General features: G+C 39.1%; 1 protein-coding gene across 2 annotated transcripts in view; it reads left to right on the top strand.

Moving 5' to 3' along the window:
• The window catches only part of LOC124615793 (meckelin), a 213,460-nt gene that overhangs the window by 173,085 nt on the left and 26,235 nt on the right, over positions 1–14,140 (top strand). For both annotated transcript variants that reach the window (XM_047143917.1, XM_047143916.1), the window contains exons 13-14: positions 11,232–11,363; positions 11,519–11,621. In XM_047143917.1, the coding sequence (XP_046999873.1) occupies positions 11,232–11,363; positions 11,519–11,621 (235 nt within the window). The remainder of the gene's footprint in view (positions 1–11,231; positions 11,364–11,518; positions 11,622–14,140) is intronic.

The following is a 14,140-nucleotide window of genomic DNA, read 5'->3' as shown; positions in this document are numbered from 1 at the left end:
TTCAGTCGTCTAGCCAAGTATGATTCCACAATGCTGTTTCGTCGGCTGCAGAAATGACCTGGTTCAATGCGTTTGTCTCATTTTTGGTGCTTCAAATACCATTTCGTCGAATGTGGTTCCTTCTTGATGTTTGTATAAAAAATAATAACATAATTCATTTTTCCTGTTCACTTGCAAATTATTATAACAGCGACCTGCACGTTGTTCCACTGTCACACACACCGGGCGTTCACTGCCGACTGACTACGGTCAAAAACGACTCCAGTGTCAAAGACATTTCACACAACACACAAGCTTCCAGTTGTAACCAGTCTCTTTGATATTCTTCGTTACATTTGCTAATATTAATCAATATGCTGTCACTCTTGAACATATAAGCAAATTAGCATAAAATAAGACAAATTACAATTCACAAAAAAATATTCTGACAAAAATATGAGAAAACATTTACAACCTCCCTCATTATATTTGATATCGACAAATCCGGTAGCAAATAACACATCTCCCAGATCCATTACACAGTCAACATTGTCAAAAGCTTTCTCTAAGTCTACAAATGCTAGAAATGTAGGTTTGCCTTTCCTTAATCTATTTTCTAAGAGAAGTCGTAGGGTCAGCATTGCTTCAAGTATTCCAACATTTCTACGGAATCCAAACTGATCTTCCCCGAGGTCCGCTTCTACCGGTTTTTCCATTCGTCTGTAAAGAATTCGCGTTAGTATTTTGCAGCTGTGACTTATTAAACTGATAGTTCCGTAATTTTCACATCTGTCAACACCTGCTTTCTTTGGGATTGGAATTATTATATTCTTCTTGAAATCTGTGGGTATTTCGCCTGTCTCATACATCTTGCTCACCAGATGTTAGAGTTTTGTCATGACTGGCTCTCCCAAGGCCATCAGTAGTTCTAACGGAATGTTGTCTACTCCCAGGGCCTTGTTTCGACTCAGGTCTTTCAGTGCTCTGTCAAACTCTTCACCCAGTATCTTATCTCCCATTTCATCTTCATCTACATCCTCTTCCATTTCCATAATATTGTCCTCAAGAACATCACCATTGTATAGACCCTCTATGTACTCCTTCCACCTTTCTACTTTCCCTTCTTTGCTTAGAACTGGGTTTCCATGTGAGCTCTTGATATTCATACAAGTGGTTCTCTTTTTTCCAAAGGTCTCTTTAATTTTCCTGTAGGCAGTATCTGTCTTACCCCTAGTGAGATAAGCCTCTACATCTTTACATTTGTCCTCTAGCCATTCCTGCTTAGCCATTTTGCACTTCCTGTCGATCTCATTTTTGAGACGTTTGTATTCCTTTTTGCCTGCTTCATTCACTGCATATTTTTTTTTTTTTTTTTTTTTTTTTTTTGTTTTCTCCTTTCATCAATTAAATTCAATATTTCTACTAGCCCTCATCTTTTTACCTACTTGATTATCTGCTGCCTTCGTTGCTTCATCCCTCAATGCTACCCATTCTTCTTCTACTGTATTTATTTTTCCCCATTCCTGTCAATTGTTCCCTTATGTTCTCCCTGAAACTCTCTATAACCTCTGGTTTAGTCAGTTTATCCAGGTCCCATCTCCTTAAATTCCCCAAATAGCAAAACTCCTTTACTACTTTAAGTGTCTCATTTCCTAATCTAATACCCTCAGCATCACCCGACTTAATTCGACTACATTCCATTATTCTCGTTTTGCTTATGTTGATGTTCATCTTATACCCTCCTTTCAAGACACTGTCCATTTCGTTCAACTGCTCTTCCAAGTCCTTTGCCGTCTCTGACAGAATTACAATGTCAGCGGTGAACCTCAAAGTTTTTATTTCTTCTCCATGAATTTTAATTCCTACTCCAAACTTTTCTTTTGTTTCCTTTATTGCTTGCTCAATATACAGATTGAATAACATTGGGGAGAGGCTACAACCCTGTCTCACTCCCTTCCCAACCACTGCTTCCCTTTCATACCCCTTCCCAGTGTCATTTATAATGCATAAAATGGAAAATTTTCACCAGAGAATTGAGAGATAAATGCTTACTGTATTTACCGGATAAATTGAGCCCTTACGTTTGTATAGAAACTTGATCATTATTATATTAATGAAAGCCTTTTGAGGATAGGAATCAGGTTATTTGAATATAACAGTTTTTGATAAAACTTAACATTTTTTAAATAAAATATTTTAATAGTCAGAGTCACAAGTGAATAACATTAAATGATGACTAGTTTCAGCTGATTATAGAGCCACTGAAGCGTGTGTAACATTTTTGTGAAATGACATACCCCACTTCCAGCCTTCCATAACAGTGAAAGATGTTTGTGATGTTCTGTAGTAAGTAACTGTTGGGACATCCCACTATGGAAGACATTGTTACAATATGTGCAGATGGGAGAATGTCTTGGACTCATCACATCTACAAGACAGGACGGCGAGTGGGCATTTTCACCTGCTGTGTGGGGCTGTTTTTTCCGTGGCGTCCTTGTTTGAGGGTATTTAGAAGACAAGGAGACTAAAGATAAGGCCACGGCTGCAATGAAAATAATGAAAAATGACTGTCGAACTGGCTTTTGTAGAGAATACTTCTTGTCTTAATCTTATCCAAGCCATGGAAGTTTTAAACAGACCTGTCAACCTGCATTGTACCCAAGGTTGTATATTGATGTACAGTGTTTTTGCTACAGAAAGTGTTAATACAGAAGGTGTTAATACAGAAGGTTTAAAGTTCAATCATTTGTGTCATTCAAGTAGCTTGGAAGACAATTAATGCTCTCTTGAAAACTGCTTTAACACAGGTAATGGAACTAAGTAGCAGGGCCACCTCAGCAAACGTCAAGAATGGTGGTAAAGAGAAATTTTACTAAGTAGATCTACTGACATCAATTGTCGGAAGGTTAAAGATTGCCCTCAAGAAATGTAACATTGATACTATACCAAAAACCATCTATATTGCATTTCACTACCTGCAGACCAATATAAAAGCATGCAGTGTCTGCTTGTAAAATGATGCTAAGATACAAAGATGTCAGCATCACAGTGGGCAATCATGTAAGAGACAGATCTCACATGAGCAAATACTACATGTTTTAACAGTCAATTTGAAGACGGCTGTATAATCAGCTGAAACTAGTTATCATTTTGTGTTTTTCACTTGTAATCTTGACTATTAAAGATTTTATTAATGTTTTGTAACTTTTTACGTAACTTTTAGATCACTTTTCTCCAGCCAGGCTATGTCAGGAATTAATAATAAGTTTTAAACTACTTTGTTCTTATGCTTTTGAAACTTTGTACTGTTTCAAACATTCCAAAGTAATGTTGAGTTGGATCTCTGTTTGATTAAAAATTTTTGATATGAAATATATATAATGTTTTTCATTTGAAATAAATGGACAGTGCTTGATGCTAGAATTTTGAAACCTCATATTCCTCTAGACTAAAGAAGAATTAACAAATGAAGTAACATGGTAAAATGATTATTGTTACAAATCTACTGGGCTGCATAGCTACTTTGCTGGGCCATTTTAAGAACAGGCCTTAGAGAAAATCTTTGTATGGTGACTCTTGGATAGTGATTATCGCACTAGCTAAAACTCTAACACAGGAATAATGCACCACCAGAACAGTCTTTCGTAAAACTAGCTATATGATGATGTCAATAAATAATGAGGAACTTTTGTCATCCAGAGCAAAGTAATGAGCATGAATATTTGCTACTGAAATATGCAATATACTGTGTGTAGAGAAGAAGCATAGAAACTATCTGACAAGTGACTCACAATCACAGAAATAAAGCTCATTTGTGGAGAACTGCATGAGTACTACTGAAGTACCATTTTTGTCAGACAAGAGACAGTGGCAGTACCAATACAGATCATATTGAGCTAGTTACACTTGTAATCCTCCCAGATGTATCGATACGCACAGATGACTGGTGAGGTCGCTTGACATGGTATGGAGTGATACATCGGCTCACAGCTGGTGATGTGGGTGAGCAACAGCAACAGATGTAAGGATTACTGTGGACTATCTTGGCTTCACTTGTCTTAACTCCTGATGTGTAATACATACTCTCCAGTGGACTTATTGATGATGACCTTGCAATTGTGCACACTGATTTTGACTGTGTTGTTCCTGGCCATCAACTTGTGGCTTGTGTGTGTACATGCCTATTCTCCTGATGTCATGCACACTTTGTTTGACCACATGTTGTGCCTACCGTGAGGCAGTCCCCAACAACCAGTCTTTTCTTCCCCTCCTATCTTGTAAGTCTCTCTTGCTCTGGAGTTCTGGGCAACTTTTTGATAACCCTCCCCATTTCTTAAACGTCACAAGTTTTATTCCTTCATCCCTCTTCCTTTCCCTCCAACCCTTCTGCCAGAAGAATGAGCCAATGGCTCTGAAAGATTGCACATTTCCTTAACTTTTATGTGTGTTTTCTTCTGCTGCTGCTTGGTGCGTAGATCTTTTTATCTATCCACTTATAGTAAACTAGGAAAAGTGACTGATGTATCAGTATTTGAAAGGGCCGATACATAAAATCAGACCCCTACTAAAAGGTAACATATTAATAATTTATTTACAATATGTACATTTAATAATTGGTATATACATAACAATGTACAGAAAGTTCTGTTTGAGAATTACAAATTATTTAGGAATCAAGGAGACAGCTTACTGAAAGACAAAAGCGCTGCATCGTTGATAGGTACACAAATAAAAGGTACAGAGCTTGGCTAGCTTTCGAAATACATTTCCTTTTTCAATCTTGTAGGAAGAAGTGCGCGCGCGCGCGCGCACACACACACACACACACACACACACACACACACACACACACACAGATATATGCAAATGTCTGTCTCCCTGCATGGTACTCAGTTGACTGAACTGTAGGACTTTCTGTGGCACTGAGTTATATATAGTGACAGTAATGTTCTTGATAGAAACAAATAGTCTTGACTCCTGATAAAACATTGACACATAGTAAAGTTTAGTAGTGTCATGCTATGTCAACGTATTGTCCTCACTGCATTCTTCTGTAGAAACAAAAGTCTTGAGTCCTGATACAACATTGACATGTAGTAAAGTTTAGTGTGTCATGCTATGTCTATGTATTGTCCTCACTGCATTCTTCTGAACTAAGGTTGATAAGTATGTTGATTCATTGAGTCTCTGGATGAAGCTTTGAGTGTGGCTGCTTAGAAAGATGTGTCGGCCAATTGGAGTCACAAACAGTGAGGTCATGTGAATCTTGTGCCCTCTGTTGGCATGTATGCATGGCGTCCCTCCCTCGGAGTCAGTGGGAAATGGAAGAGTGAGCTCACCCAGCGGCATGCTAGTGTGATATTTAAAAGTGCCGTCTGTTGTGTAGCTGTAAGGAATGCACCAGGTGTAGTCAATGAAGATGCCATTGATATGGCAGTCAAAAAGCTTAGCATTTACTCAAGAACTTAAATAATGACCAACCAAAAAGTAGGAACATTTCAAAAATCACCACAGACAAAACTGCTCTCCAGCTTACTCTGAACAGAAAGAGTGAAAAAGGAAAGACCATTAAAAAGTACCCATAATCATTTATGGCAGGAAAAAATACTGAACTGAGGAAGCAGTGAGCAGCTGTAGATGTGGCAAAACCACTGGAATAAATGACATATGGGCCAGATAAAATTTTTAGGACAAAGTCCAAAGTTTTTACGTTATTCAGCAACTGTATCAGGCAATGTCAAATTGCACTATTAAAAATCCAGAAGAGACTTTGACAATTTTAAGGCCTGTAGGCCAATTACTCCCATATAATCTCCACAGAGCCTTTGAATGTGTAATCCTGACTCATCTTGAGGTATTGATAGAACCAGAACTTGTACCTGCACAGTCCAGATGAGAGAACTCATCTAGAGGACCAATATTTGAAAATATCAAAGAAGGAATTTAGATTCATGTGATGTCTGTTCTTTTGGACATTTCTGAAAGAAGACACTATTCTTGATCCTACAGCTGTATACATACATGATGAAATGAAACAGTAATTCTGACATTGGTTGCATTCGGGCATTGAAATGAATTCATTGGTGACAAGTGAAAATTTGTGCTGGACTTATCTGAAATAACAGACACAATACATATATGCCTTGACGGCCATTAGAGGTCATTTTCACGTAGATGCACACTCTCAACTCTTGTGGGAATCAGTGTGTGTCTGCGAGCAGTGAGAATCATGGATAGGGGGCAATATGTAAGTAGCATACAAGTTGGGAATATGGGTTGGACAGGAAGCATGCTCAGATAGGCGAAGTGGTTAAGGTAACTGTTTGCGTAAAGTGGAAAATCTAGGTTCAAACCCCGATCTGGTACAAATTTTTACTTGTCACTATTGAATTTATTTCACTGCCTAATTGCAGCTGATGTCAGAATTTCTATTTCATTTCATCATCAAGAGGAAAATTTTCTAGAATGGAGAAAAGCTGAAGAATATTTGCTACATTGATGATATGCAATATTTGCTGATGGCTTAAATAGTCTTCAACACCTGTATCCCAGATTGATGAAACTAGTGAGCATTATGGCCTTGAAATCAGCATAAAGCAGAATTAATCGTCATCAGCAAGAAATAGCAAACTGTCATCTCAATACTAATGGTAAATTTCTTGTCAAGTAAACAAAAATCCATATCAGGGGAGTAACATTGACAACCAATGGCATAACTTGCAAGAAATTAAAGACTGTTTGGAGGAAGCCAGCACAGCATTTTGTTAAATGACTAATGTATTCAAGAGCCATCACATCTTAATTGAAACAAAATTAAAATTTCTATATTGGTACATAGTTTCCATCCATTTCTATGGAGCTGAGATCTAGACTTTGGCACAGATGACTAGGCAAATGCGTTGAGGCATTTGAGATGTGGCTGTACAGGATATTGCCAGGAGTACCAAGGACAGACCAAATTACTAACAATAACATAGATGGAGCCCTGTCTGTTGGACAGAAACAAGCATATTCCAACTCTGGCCAGTGTTTTTAACAGCTGTTTCGGCACCTTTGTAAAGTCCAGCTGTGTGATGGTGCCCGTAAGGGGAGCTAAATCCAATAATTCCTCTATGGTGTTCGGATTGTCAGTGATGTCCCTAATGAAAATGGCTGTGAGGGGCTGTCACATGAAAACTGAACACCCACCACAACAAGATCATGGAATGGTTCCCTTCAAAAGTAACCACCACAGGCATTATGACATTTATCCTACTGGGAGACAAGATGATAATTTTCTGTCTCATAGAAAGCAATTGGCCACTGATGGAGCCACAACCGCACCCACTGTTGCACTTTCTCATCCGACTCAAACCAGTGTGCATGCACGTCTTTCTTCAGGTCGCCAAAGAAGTGAAAATCACACTGTGAAAGATCCGGGCTGTAGGGAGGATGTTGCAGTGTTTCCCAACCAAAATGCTGAAGCATAGCCTTCATTCAACTAGCAGTGTGAGGGTCAGCGTTATTTCGCGACAGTATGAGTCTGTTGACAGTATTTCTGGGCATTTTGACTTTATGGCATGTTGCTGTTTCTGCAGAGTGTCTTCATAGTGCTGTGCGTTAATTGTGGTTCCACACCAGAGGAACTGAATGGGCAGACGACCGCTGTAGTCGAAGGAGGAGGTCATCATGATCTTACTGGATCATGTGGTTACAGCTTTGGATTTCTTTGGTGGGGGGAGACTTGTGATGTTTGCAATTTTGGCTTTGCCATGTGCCTTGGGATCAAAATTGTGGCACCAGGGGACAGAAATGCATGCTCTTCCTCATAGTACTGCAGTGGATGACTCAGACTTGATGCCATTTTGTTCGTCTTTTGTCTCTCTGTAAGGTGATGTGGCACTTACTCTGTGCAAATTTTGTGATAGTGCATGGCATGCTTGGAGCCACGACTAATGCTGACTTAAACATCACTTTCATCTTCTGTGATTCATCGGTCGCCCTGGATAAGGCCTTCAAACTGCCCCATCACATCAGGGGCAATGGCTTGATGGGTATGTCCTCAGCACGGATTGTCTCACTGTGATGTATGCCCTTCCTGGAATCTCCTCAGCCACTTGTGCACACATGTCAGGGACAGGCAGTGTCCACTGTACACAGTGGACATGCAACGATGAATTTTGTGCACTACATCGCCCTCAGCTACCATAAAATGGACCACAGCTCTGTGCTCTTATTTGCTTGCCTCCTTGTTAACAGCTGTACGAACACACTGGACCAGCCTGTCAGCTATCAAGGTCATAACCCAACAATGTCTTGCACCTGTGATGTGGCACTATGCTGTTCCCCCACCCCAGTGGTGAGAGTATCGAAACATAACAACACTGGGGCCACTTGTCGAGTGGACTGTGTATTATGGTGGAGTTTGGTTTTCATTTGACTGCCCCTTACAAGTACACAGTATCTGACATGTCATCACTATCATTGACAACTAAGGAATAATGTACAGCCTTCTGTGTTGTATCACCTAGTTCCTATGGGACATCTGCAAGCATGTCCTAAATATGTTGCATGATAGTTTTAGAGGCAAACTTATTCTTTTAAAGTCTTCTATCAAATATGGACAAATTTCTTCAGTGACCATCACAATCACTTCTTTTGCAAAGTCTCTTTCAGTAAACAGCCTTACTTTCTTGACTACATGAAAAGTTATTCTGTAGCACAGCGTGACAGACACTTCACTATTTTGATAGTCCTCCACATCACATATTCCTTTCATTCTCACATTACTGTGTCATGTACTTCTTCCTGATATTTTTCGTATTCATTTGTGTGATACACAGAATAATGATGTTATAAATTACATCCCTTAATACTCCATACTTCTTTGTTACATACTAAACACTTTGCAACTTCACCACATCACACAAATAGAAAAAGATTTTCCCATACAGACAGAAAAACTGGCTGCTCAGTTTTACTTGTGCTCATCATGTTATTGTCATTGAGAATACTACAGCTGGCTGAACTCTCCGGCCTCATACTAACAGTGCTATTTCTCTAGGCAGTATTGCAGTACACAGCTGTCACCTGAAGTCACACAAACTGACAGGGTTACTCTTTGTTCCAACATATCCTGAAGCTGTTATCCTCTAATGGACATGCAGTGACAAATGGAAACATATATAAAGGGCTGCAGAACATTCTTCAGGGAAAGGTACCTGGTAGAAAAGGATGAGGAAGAAGAAGATCTTGGCTTGGAAACTTGATGTGGACTTTACATATGAGCAGGGAACTCTGTTTTTCAGTCAAGCGAAAGTGCTGCAGCTGTGATGGCACTAGAAGAAGAAGAAGAAGAAGAAGAAGAGGGGGAGAGGATGGCTATGGTTTGAAGAAGGATGCCACTGAAGGTCCCTGGCACTACCACCTCCAATAAATCAAAGGCACAAATTGATACAGTCCACCTGCGAAATAAAGAAGCTGGAAGCTATGCAGGACCTTAAATGAATCCTCACTTGATTGGTATTGCACCTCCAAGAAAGCACTCCGTCTTCAGGCCATGAGTGGCCTACTGGGACCATCTGACCGCTGTGTCACCCTCAGAGGAGGATGCAGATAGGAGGGGCGTGGGGTCAGCACACCGCTCTCCCGGTCGTTATGATGGTATTCTTGACCGAAGCCGCTACTATTCGGTCGAGTAGCTCCTCTATTGGCATCACGAGGCTGAGTGCAGCACCTCCAATAATCATTGTGATATTTTGATACTGCAATTCCAGATGCACTATAACTTGCTTTGTAAGCTGTTCAAATCCTCATGGGTAGCAAACCCCACGATCGTGTGCACTTCATCTTTTGAGCTGCGTTACACTGGAGCTGAATATTCCTTCCCATTCAAATAAGATTGATATTGCACTAAACAGCACTTGCGGAATTATCACTGATGGTCTCAAACCCATCAAGAAAATCTTTGCCCCAAAAAACTGTAACCGTTCCCTGCACAGGTATATGTACTGCAGTTCATGACTCAAATTAAGGATGAGCTTTGTGAAGAACACCAAAGAGCTTGTACAAATACCAGAGAATGCTTATGTGGGCCAATGGAAAGAAAATCTGGGAAACATGAATGACTGGACGTAAACTGCTGTAGAAATAACTCCAGGACATCAGTGTTGTCCTAACAAACTGAGAACTGAAGTGATGAGATCCAAAAACAATTTAGTTAAATGGAAATGAAAGTTGTAGATCCACCCAGCTTGAAGAAACCGTCTGAATGTTGCATTTTTTAAACAACTGCAATGTGACATGGCGAACAAGGAAATAACACTGGGAGAATCATAAAAATATTAAGCTTTGGTAGAAAATTTCTTATTGCTTGTGACTTATTGTAAAATTTAATAAATTGTTTCTTTTATTTTACAATGTGTTTTACTACTGCCAGCAAAGGATTAGTCAGTGACAGTAGTGGAACACAATTGCAAAAATGTTTTAGCTGTTAAAGTTGTCTTAATCAATGTGAGTGTAGATGTTGATTTCTGTAAATAAGTACAATTATTTGTTGGATTTCATGTTGCTTCTGATAGGAAATAAATGAAGCTAAAAGTCGTCTTGAATTATAAATGTTTTGCTGCACTTGTATATACTTTATTTAACAACTGGTTTTGTATGTAAAACATTCTCGGTTTTCTTGCCGCATCAATTTGCAATAAAATCTCAAGCTTTGTTTTGTAGCATAGAAGCCACATCGGATTACATCTTAATTTTAGTTTGTGCTTTGCTGAGATTCAAACGCCTGCAAAATGTCTTTTTTGCCTTTCTAAGCAATTTATTACACACTATCTTGTATGATGGACATTGACAGACAGAAGTAGACATCTTGAATAATAACCGCTCGGCTGCTATGAAACAAGTTTTTAAATTACAAAAGCCGCCAAGGGGTTATGATTCAAGATGTCTACTTGCGGCTGCAGTTGTCCCTCAAAACTTAAAGTGTTACGAAATAAGCAAGTAATGTGTAACATTATGCCAAGGGAAGCAGATTGTGAAAAATGCTGACAAGGGTACAGTTGGAGAACATAAATAAAATAACCTAAAACTGGACAGGATGTTGTGAATTTTATTCTAAAAGCCAACATGAAAAAATCATATCCCAGATTCCAGACTTGTTTCAGTAAAAAGTAATCCTGATTTTCACTTTGCATAAATAGCTGTCAGCTGCAACATCAATTTTTTGTGTTATCAGATTATTCATATGCACTTTTAAATGTTTTTTAAAGGTAATACAACCCAACAAACGGTTATCTGCTGCTGCTGCTGGTCTTCGGACAAAAATGCCAATTGGAAACACTGAAAGAATTGTACAAGCTTATCAAAATCTGAACAAATTTTTATCAGCATTTTTAGATCATGTAAGTTTTACAGTGGTGGTCTTTTAGTACAAACTGCTTTTTTAATTTCCACAGTTTTTTAAAAAAATCATCATATTTTAGCTATGTTCTCACTGCAAATTCATTGGTTTCTTATTTTCAGTTTCAATATTAATTTTATCTGGTTCTTGTTACAGGCTTTGAAAGACTTAGACTATGAAATCAGAGACAAATTGTTTGTGGAGGCCCTGCTGGACATAGAATTTGCAGAGAATTCTGACAAAGGAGTCCTGTATACTGGTAAACTTTTCTTGATAAATATGATGTCTTTGTTGTTATGAGTTGTAATCTCAGAAATATTTCACCAGTTTTTACTTCTGTGGTGAAGTTACCTTAAGTTGTTCATTATTTATCTTACATGAGGAGGCTGCAGGTTTGCACATTTCTGCACAATACAACCAAAGGAAATGGTAAAGAAATACTCCCTAGTCATTGGAAAGTGTCCACTGAAAGATATTCCAACCCTTAAGAAAAGAAAACACATTGTCTAGCATCGTCACACACAGTTAAAATTCATAAATACGGTCACTATTATCTGCTTTGACTCAGTGTAAAGTAGCTGACTGTGTACTGTGCCTAGTAAGTGGATTGAGGGTGAAAAAGATCCACCATGATTCAATAACGAGATTCAGAAACTGCTGAGGAAGCAGAGGCTGTTGCACACTCAGTTCAAAACAGAACTTACAAATTATGACCGGCAAAGGTTATCAGAGATTTGTGCATCTGGGGAAAGATCTATGCACGAAGCATACAACTACTACCATGGTCATACCTTAGCAAAAGATCTGACAGAGAACCAGAGGAAATTCTGGTTCTATGTAAAATCGCTAAGTTGGTCTAAGGCTTCCAGCCAGTCACTTGTTGAACAGTCTGCTGTAACATTTGAAGGTAGAAAAACGAAAGCCAAAGTCTTAAGTTTCATGTTCAAGAAATCTTTCACACAGGAGAATCGTACAAACATACCATTGTTTGACCATCGAACAGACTCCCATATGGATGACAGTAATAAGGATCCCTGGCACAGGAGAAACGACTGAAGGAGTTGAGTACAAATAAGTCACCCCAATTAAGTTTTTCAAAGAGTACTTAGCTCACATTTGTCATGAATCTCTCGCACACGCAATGTCCCAAGCAACTGGAAATAGCACAGGTGACTCCTGTGTATAAGAAGGGCGAAAGAACAGACAGGCAAAATTACATACCAGTATCCCTAACATTGGTTTGCTACAGACTTCTTGAATGTGTTGTCAGTTCAAATACAGTAAATATTCTGGAGACTGAGAATCTTATATCCACGAATCAGCATGGTTTTAGAATGCATTATTCATGGAAAACTCAGCTTGCCCTTTCCTGACATGTTATACTTCGGATTGTGGATGAAAGGCAACAGGCAGATTCCACACTTCTAAATTTCCAGAAAGTGTTTCATACTGTGCCCCATTGCAGGCTGTTAAAGGAGGCACAATCATAGGGAAAAAGATGAAAGATGTGTGAGTGACACAAAGACTTCTTAAGTTATAGAACCCAATATGTGTCGTCGGCGACGAATGTTCATCAGAGAAAGGGTATCATCAGAAGTGCCCCAGGGAAGGGTGGTAGGACTGCTGTAATTCTCTATAAATGGTTTGGTGGACAGGGTGGGCAGCAATCAGTGTTTGTTTGCTGATGATGCTGTAGTGTATGGTAAAGTGTCATTGATGAGTGACTGTAGGAGGATACAAGATGATTTAGACAAAATTTCTAGTTAATGTGATGAATGGCAGCTAGCTCTAAATGTGTAAAAATGTAAGTTAGTGCAGATGAGTAGGAAAAACAAATCCATAATGTTCAGATACAGCATTAGTAGTGTCCTGCTTGACACAGTCACATCATTTAAATATCTGGGCATAACATTGCAAAGCAATATGAATTGGAACGAGAGTGTTAGGATTGTAGTAGGAAGGTCAAATGGTCGACTTCCAATTATTGGGAGAATTCTAGGGAAGAGTGGTTCATCTGTAAAGGAGACCATATATAGAATGCCAGTTCAACCTATTCTTGAGTACTGCTTGAGTGTTTGGAACCCATACCGGGCTCTGTTAAAGGAACACGTCGAAGTAATTCAGAGGTGGGCTGCTAGGTTTGTTACCACTAGGTTCAGACAACACACTAGTATTACAGAGATGCTTTGGGAATTCAAATGAGAATCCCTGGAGGGAAGGTAACTTTCTTTTTGAGGAACTCTATTGAGAAAAAAAAAATTTGTGAACCAACATTTGAAGCTGACTGCAGAACAGTTCTGTTGCCTCCAACATACATTATGTGTAAGGAGCACAAATATAAGACACAAGAAATTAGGGCTCCAACATGGGCATATAGTTAGTTATTTCTCCCTTATCCTATTTGTGAGTGGAACAGGAAAGGAAATGACTGGTAGTAGTACGGGGTACCTTCTGTCACATGCCATATAGTGGATTGCAGAGTATCGATGTAGATCTAGATGTAGATATGTATTTAAAGAGCTTTGGTTTGATATTGGTTCAGTCCTAGGAGTTTTATCTGCCACTTATCAATTCTTGCACCTCTGATAACATTTGTTGATGAGAAAAATGGTGGGTTGCACCATGGTTTGGAGTCTGTGTTAAACTTTAGGTTCACCTGCAAGTTGCTGGATATGTCTGTTCAGAGGTTGGAAGAAGATAGTGGCATACCACCTCTACCAGGATGATACCCAGAAGTGTGGTGTTCAAACCAGTCTTCAAACAGAAGACATCTGTACA

This window comes from Schistocerca americana, chromosome 5 (assembly GCF_021461395.2).
Source record: "Schistocerca americana isolate TAMUIC-IGC-003095 chromosome 5, iqSchAmer2.1, whole genome shotgun sequence".
Lineage (NCBI taxonomy): Eukaryota > Metazoa > Arthropoda > Insecta > Orthoptera > Acrididae > Schistocerca > Schistocerca americana.
The sequence above is the reverse complement of the archived record's forward strand: the minus strand, read 5'-3'. Positions and strand labels throughout refer to the sequence as shown.